The following is a 14,984-nucleotide window of genomic DNA, read 5'->3' on the forward strand; positions in this document are numbered from 1 at the left end:
TTAGATCGAAAAATATTTTTATTGGAAAAACATATTATTACATAATATTCACAGTTTCTTGTATTCTTTCTTAATAAGATCAGCTGTTTTTTCGGCCATTGCCCAAATAGCGGCTAATGGATGTCCCCTGACAAGTTTGGGCATCGAACCAGCATCTACTACTCTCAACCCAGATATTCCATGAACCTTCAGTGTTTTATCTACTACTGAATCTTTCTCGCTGTTCCCCATCCTAGTTGTACAAGAAGGATGATAAAGTGTAGAAGTGAGTGACCTAATGGCACAATACCAGTAATCTTTTTCAGATTCTTCTTTCAAATAATCACAATTGGGAGTTTGTGTTACCAAAGTTGCATTGATTGCTTGAAGTGGCTTTGTTTCCAATAACGAAAGTATATACTTTATCCCCTCATATATTGCTTGAATATCTTCGTCATTGGGGTCTGTGTAATAAGCTGGATTGATAAGAGGAAAGTCTGCTGGATCGCTGGAACTCAATTTCAACCAACCATGAGATTTCGGCTCGATATTGATGCAATATACTAAAAAATCTGTCAAGGTATTGTAAGTTGTAAAAACTTTTGCGTATGTTTTATCCAAATTGTAGAAAGAAGCTGAAAATAGAGAAAAAGTGCAGTTTTTTTATTTCGTTCAGCACTAAGTTCTTTTGTGAAATTTATTTGATCATTTAGCAAATTTGTTGTTGATATTTATATTACCATAACAAAATTATTTGAGGTTATTTATATCATTCATGCCTCTTCTATGTTTGTTAGAATATTCTCCTCATTATATTTTTTTGTAGAACATACTCTAACTAATGAAAATAATGTTGATTTAGAGATCTGAGTTTAGGGGTTTTATCTTTATTATAGTGTTGACTACTAGGAGCTGAGATTTTTCCACTATAACTTAAGCATCAAATTCTGTACAACTTATATCTCATCTATAGCACAAGAAGGTGAGGATGAGTGAGTCAATAGTAACTAATATCTCGTCTATCTAGACTCTATTAAATTTGGAATGCAGCTGCTGTTTGAATTGTCCGATTCACTAACTTGCTAATGCTTATAAGAGGGAAAATTTCCTAAACTTTTATCTTACATTCTAATTCTAGCTTGACTCCCTCATTTTAAAATTAATTCTAGAATGTTTATGTGGCTCGATTGTTTATGTAGTTTCTGATTAATTTTTCGAAAAATAAATATTAGCTCATTTTAGTTGAAAAAGACATCATCAACTAGGTGTAGTTATTTCAGAATTAGAGAGAAATTTGTGGTGGCCAGACTAAACAGACATTTATAACATGCCATTAGACTTGTTACATTTTTCTTCAAATATTTTGAATATTCCTTTGTTCACGTATATTGGCACAGTAGTCATTTCTAATTTGATGGGTCCTTATCTAAAATCAAAATCAGTTCCTGTACTAAGTTATAAAATAAATCATTTGAACGATAAGCTTGATCAAAATATGAAACACTTCCACAAAATTTAAGGAAGGATAAGGATCTATCAAATCCGAAGAAGAAGAAGAAGAAGAAGAAGAAGAAGAAGAAGAAGAAGAAGAAGGAGAATTACTGTGCCACAATACGTGACCAAAGATATAATCAAAATGTTTGAAGAAAAACGTAACAAGTCGAATGGCATGTTATACATTCAACATTCATTACCAAGAAAACAAATGTTTTATTTCCAAACCTCAGCTAAAATAGTAAAAGTAGTTATTGATCAAAAACAAAATGTTTTTCATTGGCAGCAGTAGCTGTAGAAAATAAAGAATGTTTCTGTTAGTCTCTGGACAGTAGGAATAAGAAAAAAACGCGGACTTGGAAGATGACATTGTGCAACATAAAACAATGTCTAATATGTCTAAATAGACATAAAGCATGTACATTTGATGCTGAAATAATATAGAAATGGATTTGAAATAATCAATATTTCTTCAAAAGCTGACCTACTGATTGATTATAACAAAACTGTGACCAATTAATTCAGGGTGTAATAGATTCTAAATGATAGGATAGAGGTGTTGATCATTTCTATTCAACAATGGAAGCTAGAAACATTTATTTTTAGACTTATTACATAGCTAAGCAATCGTGAACAATTAGATCTGCCTTATAGGAGCTTCAGATTAGATTAGATTAGATGATCTATGTCATAACGCCACGAATCTACATCGCTAAGACTTTGGAATATTAATCTATTGTGTATCAGAATCTTAAAGTCCAATAAATTCTTTGGTATTACCGACATAATGTTAATAACTTCTGACCAAGTTTCCCATCGTTAGCTTTTCAATCTTTATCTGCATATGAAATTGGAAAAGGATCAAAACCAGAAGGGTCTATATAAAGAAATAGAAGTTGTGACTGGGATCTGACAGAGAGACAGCCTTAGTCATATACTATTTAATGTTATTATAATGAGAATCACAACGGCAATATAAATGGAGGATCAATGATTAAAAATGATAGAAAATAAAGATGACCTGCAGATACTATACTATATAAAACGAATGTAATCTGAGCATGCCAACTAAGAAGACTCATTCAATAGTTATAACCAAAGATTCGATTAGATATAACCTAACTATAGACAACAACAATATAACAAATCATGGAAATAATTCGGTAATCTTGGAGTAACAATATGTATTAAGAGGAATGTAATAGAAGAAACACAAAGTCTAGTGATAAAAACAGAGTCAGGGAATATTTGAGAGAATTAATATTGGAAATCAATATAATGAGTACACAAAGCAAAATGAGAATATACAAAACATGTGTACGACCTGTTTTCACTCAAGCAACGGAAACACGAGTCTAAACATCAACAATAACAAAAAGTGATAGGATGACTGGATTGGAAGCGATAAGAACAATTAAGGGAGCTAGCTTCAGAGATAGAATGAGAAATCGTGACATTACAGAAGAACTGGGAAGTTAGGATGTAGTAAAATAGGCTTACGAAACGTAAAATTGATAAGGTTATGCTGAAAAAATTCTAAACACAGATAGGTAAAATGAGACAAAAATTCAGAACACTAGTCAGACCACCAAAAAGATGGTGTTGAAGCTGGAACTCAACCTTGCAAGGATAGCTGAGGAGAATGCTTAATAATCGGAATTGACAAGGGTAGAAAGGGAAAAAAGCAGATTTTTTCGTTCTTGAAAGCCTTTATCGGATTTTCTATACCAACATTGAATGATTATTGAAATAAATTAACCAATTTTGATTATTTGCAACCGATAAAATTTATTTTAATTGAGCTCTGTATAATTAATGTTAGAGGTTAAAATTTTTTGGATAACTGTTATTTTGAACAATTCTTGAATATTATCATATGGCTGACCATTTAGTTGTGCTCATTGATCATTTATGACCATTTTATCTTAATTTTTCTCAAATTGAGCCCTAAATAACGATAAAATTTTTAATTAAATTAAAACTTACCTGATGGAACACTTGTGGGTGGGTTTATAGTTAGAAATTCCACGTTTGGTATTTCACTGGTTTTATTCTTTGTATTGATGAATCCAATATTATCAGCCGAAAATATGGTTGTGTAGTAACCCAATCCTTTGATCCATCGTTCCAAATTATAAGTAACGTTTCCAGGATCAGTTGTGAGATTAGTTCTAATGTATAATCCAACAAAAGCAGGATGATCAATCAAATTTTCACCAACAGGAAGATTCTTTATAACTGGAATATTGAGATTTTCTAGATCCTCCTGAGGTCCAACACCACTGAGCATGAGTAGTTGTGGACTTCCAATTGGACCTGCCGATAAAATCACTTCTTTTGACGCATAAGCATTATATACTCTTCCTCCTTTGATGAATTGAACACTTGTTGCTGTTGGTATACCATTTTTATTTGAAAATATTATTTTGGACGTATACGCATTGAGAGTAACTTTTAAATTCGGAGTATTTTCAATGACTGGTGTAATAAAAGCGTTTCCTCCTGTTACTTTTTTATTAAAATTCAAAGTCCATTGGAACTTTCCAATTCCAATTTGATTCTTCCCATTATAGTCAACACTTTTAAGACCTGACAGAAGATTAGCATCTAAAAATGCATCGTAAGTAACTGGATTGGGATAGGTGTAATTAATGCTCAATAAACCATCTGTGCCATGATATCCTTCATCATAAAAATTGATATCAATTTTTTCGGTTTTTTTGAAATAAGGTAAAAGATCGTCATGACTCCAACCGTCCAATCCTAAATCTGCCCAAGCGTTGAAATCAGCTTTGTTTCCTCTGGCGTAAACACTATCACCTATAATAGCCGATCCTCCCAAACCTTTACCTGTCGGATATACACATTTATGATCCACCATACCTGGAAATTATGATTAAATATTCAGATATACGAGGGCTGCTTGTTAAATTTTGAGATGACAAACAAAAACAAATATTTATAATTGGATATGCCTTTGGAGCATTTTTCCCATTCCGATTGAGGTAATTTCAAAACATGTGATTTGAATGCATCAATAACTTTTTTAGGTGTGGAACAGCGTTAACCTCGCAATTTATTTTCGATCTACAGAAACAACAAGGAATTATCGTGTGCCAAATAAGGACTGTACGGCGGATGACCTATCAATTCGATGTATTGACTGTTCAAAAATGTTTTTGTTTGTATTGATGCGTGATTGCATTATCTCTTTGGATTATGATCCGTTTTCTGCGATTGGTTTCTTTGATTTTTTCGAAGACTTCTGGAAAATAAATGGTGATGTACCACCACATACGTGAGAGTTTGTTTATTTTCCAAATTGGAACAGTGAAATTAGCTTCATCCAAAGAAATGACGTCGACCTCCGGTTGGGTAAGTTTTTTATCATTTTACTGTTATTAATCATATGAATTCGGCCTTTAATATTTATGGTTCACCTGTATTGACATGTGATCATCTCTTTTGAGCAAAAACAGAGCCAATTTAATTCTTCTTCTTCTCCTTACTTCTCGTATCCTATGTGAAACTTTACAACCGAAAATAGATATTCATCTCCTGACATGAATAAAAACTTTTCGTATTATATATCAGTGGAATAACAAAGTTTATATTTGATAAAAAACTGATTTTATTCGGAAAAGTATGCTTCCAACAACTTTTAAGCAACTTCAAAATAATATATATCTTCAAAAACACCTTAACGGTTCTTACTTCTTATAAAACATTTTGTTATACTTGTATGAATGTAAAGTATGTCCTAAAAATATCAAATGCGATAAAAAAAGTATAAGAGTGCTACAAAAACAGTTCAAATTTGACTTCGACGACCACGATAAAACCACCGACCATTCCTCGTATTCTAATGATAATGAGTAGAAATTGATAGTAATAAATGTAAAGATCTTATGAGAATACTCCAATGGGTACCAGAAGAGTACATACCATTAAATGCCGCATGGTGATAATTGACATCACTTTCCTGATTGAAAAACTTTCTCAAGTTGAAGAAAATCGTCCTATGTTGGTTCCAATTATAGTGCAAATTATATTGAAGGATCTTTAATATTAATCTACAAGAGATTGTTCAGAATTCCCTCAACCACAAAAAGAATTAATCAATTAATTTTATTAGAATAAATAAGCTACAGACCAACCCTATCACATATCGTTACACCAGGCTACAAATCGAGAAATATGAGAAAAGGAAAAAGGGTATAGAGATCACGATCCTCTGAGCAAGAGAGAGAGAGAGACCTTTTGAACACTCTAATTTTGTTGATATTCCTTTTTTCTATTGTTCGTGAGCTTTAATGTAAAACACTAAACCAAAGCTATGATTTCTATTCAAGATATTGTCGCGACTTTTGTCCCATTATACATCAACCGTTCCTTCTCAAAAACCATATTAGTAATCTCCATCTCCAACGCGCCAATTGAACTAATGATTGATATACTTACCCAAACAACTGTTGTTTTGGGGTATTGTTTTGAAGCCCCAGTTATATTCTGAATTTCTCGTGAACAAATTCATGAAGGGAATATCGGTGAAATTATTTCCGTTATTACCAGCTTCGAGCAATAATATATTCCAATCGGTAATTTCGGTTAATCGTCTTGTAAGAAGTGTACCAGCCGTACCCGCTCCGACAATAATGAAGTCAAATGTTCCATAATCTGTAATCGTGGCAATATGTATGTTAAAGTTTCCCATAAATCCATTATCAGGTCAATATATAATGAGTTGTATCTACGAATAACTGTAAACTATTTTTACTTAGAGCAATATAAAAAGTATCTAAGAACTCCGACAGCAAAATGTTTAAGGAACGCCTTTGTGGCGGATGTATTTATTCACATTATCGCAAGGCCCACGGGCCAATTAATAGGTGGGAAAAACATATATAAAAGTTAAAAATTGAGCAATTGAAGTTGAATAGTACAAATACCCAGTAGTACATTTAAATGGATGGTTAATAGTCTAATATACAGAAAAAAGCGGAACAAGTGACCATAATAGTTGTGGATAAATTCATGATATCTTTGCCGAAAAAGCTTAGAAGGGGACAAAGTTTCTTTGTTATTGTGAATAGAGATGCGAAAAATTGCCATTAAATAATTCCTCTATTTTTGGGTGCTTCCTCGTATTATGAGAGAATGAAGTGGAAGATTTTGTTCATGTATATGATCATATATTATCGCCGTGCTATTGAACTAAATTGGTAACATTCCAAATATTAAGTTCTCATTATAAAAAATCCAATTTATAACTAAAATAAAATGATACAATCAATCACTAGATGTCAGAACAAAATCAGTAAAATTTATATTTCATCTGATAGATGGGATGTCTACTAGAATGATGCCGAATTTTTGGTAACGTAAATTTGTAAATTACTCACCATGTATCCTAGAATCATTCACATTAACTAAATAAGAATTATTGGTCGGTAGAGAATAGTGGATAGTGTAATCTATATAATTATTCACATAATCAACAAAATCTTCAAACTCATTTTGAACAGTATTTGCTTTGCAATACAATAGAGCGGCTAACAAAATAACACATTGAAAGTACGTCATTTTGTTTATTTCATGCGCCAGCTCTCTTAGCACTAATGGAAGTTTTGTGTGTAGAACTTTAATATACTTTTTTTTGTTAATAACATTTTATACCGCTCAACCGTAACTTGGAAATTTTGGGTATTAATACATATGAATTTTAACGTTGGAATATTGACTAAATATTGTTTGATTAACAAATATTTTTGTCGACAGACATATTGATAGGTCTATTGTCTATTGTATTGGAGAACACGAAAAATTATTGGAAATTTAAATACAAAAGAAGGCACTGATTATATGAATTCATCAGAAATAAAATCAATTCTGAACTAGACATACTTAAAAAAAGTATAGGTAGTTTGTAATACGCTGGAAATCAAAAGCAATCGTGGACCGTTGTGCAAATAAGCCTTCTGCTAGATACGTATTAAAAGCCAATATTCCTGGAAAACCTAACTAGACACATTAACTTTTACCTTTTACTATCACGTCACGTTGAAAGACCTATCACCAGAAATATTTCACGCTCGTTTAAGCGAAGCACTTGATTGGTATGAGGAACAGAAAGATTATGGTCTCGCAAGCACCTTAGCTTGTCTCATGCTGGGTGTTTCGAACCATTGTTGGAGAGACTGTCATGTCAACAGACTTCTGATAAATGTGAAAGCTACTCCAAGACTTTAGTGTAGCATCTCAGGTAGTTTTGTTGATCCAAGCTCAGCGAAGGAATCAACATCGTTGTCCGAGTAACTCAAATGAGTTAGTCCTCGTCGTTATCACTCACTATTTTATAGAGAACTTTTTAGCGCATATCTAGAGCACACCAGGTTGTTCTTTATGTCTGGGCAGATTGAAATTATTTTTTTCTATACCATCTATTGAATTTTCCTACATTCTATCACTGAGAATAATCTGGCTTGAAAGATTTTTCCTCAAGCGAGATATACTTAATTTTTATGGTTTGCTTTTGTTAAAAGCCAAGATCTCCTTCCTGGAGCCTTATCTATAGAAGCTGGCTTCATTATTAAATATTACAGGCCTGGAATCCCACGTCTACTTTTCATTATCAGTGATGTGCGCTTTGAAGACAAATAGCTGTATGCGTTGCTCATAGCTTTGCATTTTATTTCCAGAGGTTGGAAAATCTACTAGGTCTTCAAGGACACTTGTCAAGGATCTTCAGTGAAGAAAAGAAAAGTGGGAATTTTTCAGACGAAGACTCACAAATCGGCATTTCTGAAAAAGTTGTGATTAATAATTGTTGCAAATTTTGGAACAAAATAATTACCGAGCAGGAATCTTTGATAATATTCATAGTGAACATACTGATTGCTGCTACCACTACACCAACCCTCATAATCACACTATCTGACGCGCATTTTGATAACCAAGATATCGTCGTCAAAGACTAAAGTAAAACTGAAACTTATTCCATTTCCAATAAATAATTAAAATTTATAATAACTCTCTTCAGAATGTTTTCGGAACGGTTTCCTTGGCATGTACAACGACCTAGAAATCTACTTATCTCCTATACCATAAATTTCATTGATTTGAATGAAGAGGTATAAAGGTAATGGATAGCAATTTGAAATTCAGTGGCTTTATCAGCAACGAGCAAACGGAAGAACTTAATATAGGATCAGCAAAAGGTAAAAGAAATACAGGAACACGACTATTTAAGAACGAAGCAGATAATAAACTAACCATTAATAATAGACGATTTAGTGTTGCTACCAAGCATTAGAGGAGAAATAATAGAAGACAAAACTCTTTGTAAGAACAAAAGGCATCTATATATATGAACAAAATGCAATATATATGATTACGTGATAAATACACACCGATTTAAAATACAGAAACTCCTTCGGCCCCATTCAATATACGATCAAAACCAATATGCCATACCTACAAATATTAAAAAATTGGAGCAATCAAACTGAAGAAATTAATTTTACAGTAGCGAAAGTTAGCAGACTTGGGGAATATACATTTCGATAGACAAAAAAAATATAACAAACAGTAATAAGATCTATGGTACTATAAACATTAATAAATAACTCACGCCAACGATATTAGGATACTAGAAAGGACTTGATGGATAATCGAAAAAGTATATGGACCATTAGATATCTATGGAAAGAAGAAGATTTCTATCCCTATAAGAACAAGACAAAATACATGGAAATACTGAAAATGGAAATTAAGGAACTCTTCTGAAAACAAACAAATATGTCATCAACTTGTTATAAATATCAATAACAGTCAATGACCAAATAGAAGCAAAGGATAAAAAATATGCAGGAACAATAATTGTACCAAATAGTGATGGCGTATGCTGATGATTTTATGATACATTAAAGACTAAAGCAGAAAAAATGAGACTATGATTTAAGTAAAATATATGATAACGCGATGTGCATTTGGAAAACCTAACCTAAAATTGAGATACTATAAGAAGCTGAGCTATGGATCATAGCTGGAAAAGAAAAAACATATGAGAAAGAAAGATAAACAGGCGAAGATATGAAAAATAAAGCTTTTCATAGTATTTCTAATATATATTTCTTGGTTTCACTCGTTTATCTCGAGACCAGAGATCGCTATAATTGGAAGTTTATTGTCTAGACATTAGCAGCTGTAGTGAACGTCATGCTTCGATCCAAAATATTCGATTTATTCAGTGATTAAATAAAATTTTCTATTAAAATCGTATAATAATTTATTAGGTCTATATTATGAATTGTAGAATTTGACTCTATAATAACCGAAATTATTAGATTATTGAATGGAATTTGAGTTATTCGATGAGTTCAACTAAATTAATCACATCATTATTTATCTGTGTTGGTAACTATACGAAATAACCGTAATAAAATGATAATTTATTATAATTTTTAATTTTGATGAGGCGTCTTTGTTATTTTTATATGTAACAGGCAATTTAATATGATAGTGTATGTATCAAATTAACCGTTACAGAACCGTGATATATACAGTGAAAAAAACTTTTTCTTGAATCAATAAAAAAATGCGAGCAAGTGTTGGAAAAACAACTTCTTTCTTTTCTTATTACAATCTCTAGTTAAACATGTAGGGAGAGAGAACTCAAGTGCAGTTAACAAGGTGACAACTGAAGAAGGGACATACACTAGCGTTTATCTGCATTATAGAGGTCATGAAGACTCATCTAACAGCAGCAATGGAAGTCTTTCTAGGTCTAACTCGACTGCACATTATCGTAGAAAAATGTGGAAAACTTTCCCTCTCGATAGTCATTTTCCATAATTTCTAGTGCGAATAATGTGAAAGTTATAGTTCTAAGCTATTTTAGGTTTTTCATTAAATCATTACCTTCATCACATTTTCTCTTTTGCATCTATATAAAATTGCTTAGCCTCTTTTTCCAAAGAATGGGAAACACCTTATTTGTTGCCTTCACCATGGACTTATTCTCAAACCTCAGAATTGGAGAATTAGAAGTAAGTTATGAGAGGAATCAGACATCTTAAATTGTACCTAAAGCGAATATCCAATGAAGCCGTATATGAGACAAAAAAAGGTATTCCTACTACTAAATGGATACAGGCTAAATAACATCAAATATGCAGATGATGCCATTACCAATCAGACTCAGCAATGAACAAACAGGAAATAAGAATAGGTATCGAAAAGGCAAAATCCACCTTTAACCGGATGAGTGCTTTCTTAAGGAGTCACAATCTTTCTCTTGAAATGAAAATAAGAATGCTTGGATGCTACGTTTTCTCTGTCCTGTTTAATGGAGTTTTGTCCTGTACCTTGAACGGAGATATACGAATCGTATTATGAATAGAAAATTCGACTTTGTAGACGAATACTTAAGATCCTCTGGACCACCTTGGTGACAAATAAAGAAGTCCTTAGAACAATAAAAAACAAGAAGACATGACAGTACTTAGGACATATAATGCGAAACGAATACAGATATGCATTGCTTCAAGCCATCCTGGGAAGTAAAATATTTGGAAAAATAAGTCCAGGTAGAAGACAAACATCCTGATTCAAGAACCTTGCAACCTATTTCAATAAAGCCCCTTTCGAACTCTCTTACATTGTTGTTAATAGAATAAAGGTTGCCAAGATGATCATCAGAAGTCCATAATTTCAACTGATGGTTAAAAATTGAGAATAATTAAATGATGAAGACACTCGTATTTAGTAATATGGACCCACAGATTACTTATTAACTGTGGAGGCCGATATTCTCAGACTGTATATACCTGAATTGTAGGACATTCAATAATTGGCATGTCGTTTTCATTGAACCATGGCACGTTGATGTTTCGCCTTTCGCACCCTGTATGACTGAAATCTGAATTAATTCTAATTATATTTTGAACAAATTATTCATAAATATTTTCATGGTTTGGAATGTTCATATTCACGCATTCAAATTATCCATTTAAAAATTTATAATCAAAGATTATTATAAAGCTATGTACTAATTGGTTGTTTTTTTCCCAAAAATGTGGATATTAAAATACAACCTTCAAGTTAATTGTTTGCGATTGTATATAAAATTGTTTCTCATTTCAACATTGATGATACAAAATATGTTTTATGTGATAATTTTTAGCACATCCACAAACGCATGTGAATTCCTCATTAGTAATATACAGTCGGTAATAATTTACCGAGAAACTTGTGTAATTCTATAAAATTAGGGAAATTGATATTGAAGAACTATTCAATTGAAAGTACAATATGAAATATATGAAAATTAAAGTGAAAAAGTTGGAAATTCAGTATCAGAGACAAGAAAACGATGAAAACGATGTTAGAAATAAATGAGGATAGTGTCTCTTAGAATACAAAACATAGATGGAAATTATGCAAAACACTAAAACTAGAGAGCTGAAAAAAATTAAGAGATTAAGGATGAAATGAAAATCTCAAAAACTGAAGCAAGTAATGATGGAATCATGGATGAAGTAATGACTGAAAAAAAGGTTTACAGCTGCAATATACTTTATATAAATCTTAGAATAACTGAAAAATTCTAAATAAACAGGAAATAGTAATAAAATCCTATATATAAATAAAGGAGGTTAGTAGGATTATAAGAATTATACGTAAAGAAAAAACATGGATTTGTATCGAAAGGAGCATAAAGACCTAATTTTCAGACTAAGCATACAGCAAGAAAAAGAAAATCATTTCATTAAAAAATCGACCCTTACCATAAAGGTGTAATAGATTGAAAGAAAGAGAGGTAAGTTGTGAGACAATGAGAGATCTTTATACAACAAAGACTAATAATAGCAATGAAATGTGGATTACGCTAAGGTTGGGGCTTGAGTCCAACCCTATTTAATAATCTTGTGAATAATTTAATTGTGCGTGAAACTAAAAATGAAACGGTGTTTGTAGGATTTAGAAGATTAGAAAGGAATGGGTTTTGTAAGATATCGTGGAATAAGCAACAGAAAAACAACTCAAGAAAATGTTATGTAATATTCAAGACGAACCTCTAAATCAGATTAATTTAGCACATTCTAGGCTACGGTTATGGAATTATGGAATATGGAATACCTTTATTATCACAGGGATACAGCATACTATGACTATTCGATTGAAAAAACTATATGTATGACAATTTTAGCCCATTGAATTCAAACTAGAACTAGGAAGTCGAAACCTTGGAATTGGCATAACCAGTTATGGAGACGTAGAAAACGAGGTGAGGAAACAAGTAGCCATACCAAATAAGGTGACGGGATGTCTTCAGAATGGCAAAACGAAACAAGAAACAGAGGGCTTTTATTTACAAAGCAAAAACAACCCCTATAATGACCCGTACAACAGAAACATTCAAAACGAAACAACGAGAACGCAGGATTGGAAATTTTCAAATGGGAAAACTACACTATACCGAGAAAGAAGCAAAAAAATCAAACGATCATGTGACGTAGATAACATTTATGATTGTGTATCCCATAGTGAAAAATGATGACAGGCGATAGACTGGTAAAAACAGCAAGGAATAAATTGAAACAAGGAGAAGAGGTCAACCACGAAAGAGGTGGAGTGATAACCTAAAGCTTGAATGGGGAAAGATATCGAAGAAACAACAAACGATACACCTATAACAGAAGAAAATAAGGAGAAAAATGGAGAATCTATCACTTTGAATCCTGGTGAAAGCTCTCTTTTTGCTTTTTCTTCTTCATCACTTGATGTTTTATGTTTTTTCCTAGCATGAAAATAATTTCTTTTCTTATTGTCCGAAATATTCATAACTTTGATGTAATCTGTATCTTCCATCAATTGTCGTATTCAATGGTCATCAAATATTTCAGTCCTCAACTTTTCCATACGGAGTTTTGGAAATTTTTATGAATGTAATGAAACCAATCTCCTCTCTTGTCCAACGCTTTAACAAATTGCTTCATTATCAATAACTCATATAATATATGATAGTGGAAATTTGATTTTTTCTCTTTTCAGCTAATGTTCATTACATTTTTTTTACGGATATTTGCAAAATTTCGCCTTATTGACCATTTTTTTTTCAATGAAACTGCTTTTCTCTGCATATACAAGTGAAGAAAAGTTAATCCTGCATCCCTCTGTTCACCAAGTAAATACCAAGTAAATACATGTTTTGAGTTCCATTAAATGGGCAATTGGAATTGATGCAATCTGAATCTGAATATCCCCACCTTTAATTTCGCTTGAAACCTTTAGCAAAATTAAAAATCATGAAAATGTGTTTTTGACTCTATCTAGATGATAAGAAAACCAAAGTCTAATAAAGGAAGTTAAAAAACTAAACACAGAACTTACAAGCTTAATCAGGAACCAATTGTTTTTCCAATTTACAACAATAATATTCATCTTAAGTCTTTTTTACAAAGTTTTCAATATTTCTGGTATGTTTTTCCTTATATAAGCACAACTAATATAATAAAATAAATGTTAACACCTCTGACGATCTCATGCTTTAGAAGACAAAAATAAATTTCAACACTTATAAACCAAACCAAATTGTCAAATAACAGTTGTTCTACAGTGTTAGGGGTCTGAATGAAGAGATTACGTGATGTTGATGTGAATAATAAAGATACGGTATCCTTTAGTGTTTCCATGAATATATTTTTTTCTGATACATCAGTGTAAATAATATTTTTAGAAAGCTTTTACGGAACTCATTATTAAAATATCTTAAATCCAGATTTTTGTGATAGATCTACGACACTGGTGCACTTTTGGAATGAATATAAATAATCAAGCTATCAAAATGCACCAAAAATTCACTTTAGTCTGCTCAAAATTTCATAATCTTGTATTGACCGCATAAAACACACTCACATATACACAGTAAGGCACAAAGGATCGACCAAACTATAGTAAAGCTCCAATATTATCTAGTTCAAATATTTTGCATATAAATTGAGCTAAATTGAAATTGGTATCCTTCTGCAAATAATCGATGTAGTTGTTCTCGGTTTTATCCACATTTTCCCCTCATCATTACTATTTTTTAGTTATTTTCTCAATTAGTTGCTAGATAAATTTTACATCAGGAGCGTACTATATTTCCTATTAGTTTCCTTTGTTAATGTTTGCGAGCCTTCAAAGGAAAATTGTTGTATGTACGTTGAAAGTAATCACAACTTACATTAATACACTTTTACATCCAATGTTTCCATAGTCTACGCCATTATATCTTTGGGAATGCTATAAAAATATACATTGCTCGTTTCTTTATCCACATAAATGTTTCTTTGTGTTAAACAATAACCACAAATCACATATGACTAAATCAAGCGAAAGGGGTGGATGTTCAATGATTGTCAGTTCATTCTCTCGTAAAAATTATCTCAATTATCTACTGTGCAGTGTGCTACCATCGATTATCGTCATGCATCATTAGCCCCCAAATATTAACTGACTTAAGAACA

The 14,984-nt window shown here is 31.9% G+C and overlaps 1 protein-coding gene across 1 annotated transcript; it reads right to left on the reverse strand.

Annotated features, from left to right (window-relative positions):
- Positions 1-7,084, reverse strand: LOC130892601 (glucose dehydrogenase [FAD, quinone]-like). Its single transcript, XM_057798079.1, has 4 exons — positions 6,876-7,084; positions 5,935-6,150; positions 3,460-4,356; positions 1-614 (listed from the first exon to the last, which is right to left on the reverse strand). Exons 1-4 carry the CDS (start codon positions 7,054-7,056, stop codon positions 49-51), a joined length of 1,860 nt encoding a protein of 619 aa, XP_057654062.1. The 5' UTR covers positions 7,057-7,084; the 3' UTR covers positions 1-48.
- Positions 7,085-14,984: the final 7,900 nt, after the last annotated feature.

The sequence above is a fragment of the Diorhabda carinulata genome, chromosome 4 (genome assembly GCF_026250575.1).
Source record: "Diorhabda carinulata isolate Delta chromosome 4, icDioCari1.1, whole genome shotgun sequence".
In the NCBI taxonomy this organism is placed as follows: domain Eukaryota; kingdom Metazoa; phylum Arthropoda; class Insecta; order Coleoptera; family Chrysomelidae; genus Diorhabda; species Diorhabda carinulata.

Excerpts from the sequence above, each read along its gene's own strand:
- LOC130892601 (XM_057798079.1), bottom strand. The coding sequence starts at position 7,056 with ATGACGTACTTTCAATGTGTTATTTTGTTAGCCGCTCTATTGTATTGC. Across the intron at positions 4,357-5,934 it reads CCAAAACAACAGTTGTTTGG|GTATGGTGGATCATAAATGT; the intron begins GTAAGTATATCA and ends CATAATTTCCAG. Across the intron at positions 615-3,459 it reads ACCCACAAGTGTTCCATCAG|CTTCTTTCTACAATTTGGAT; the intron begins GTAAGTTTTAAT and ends CTCTATTTTCAG.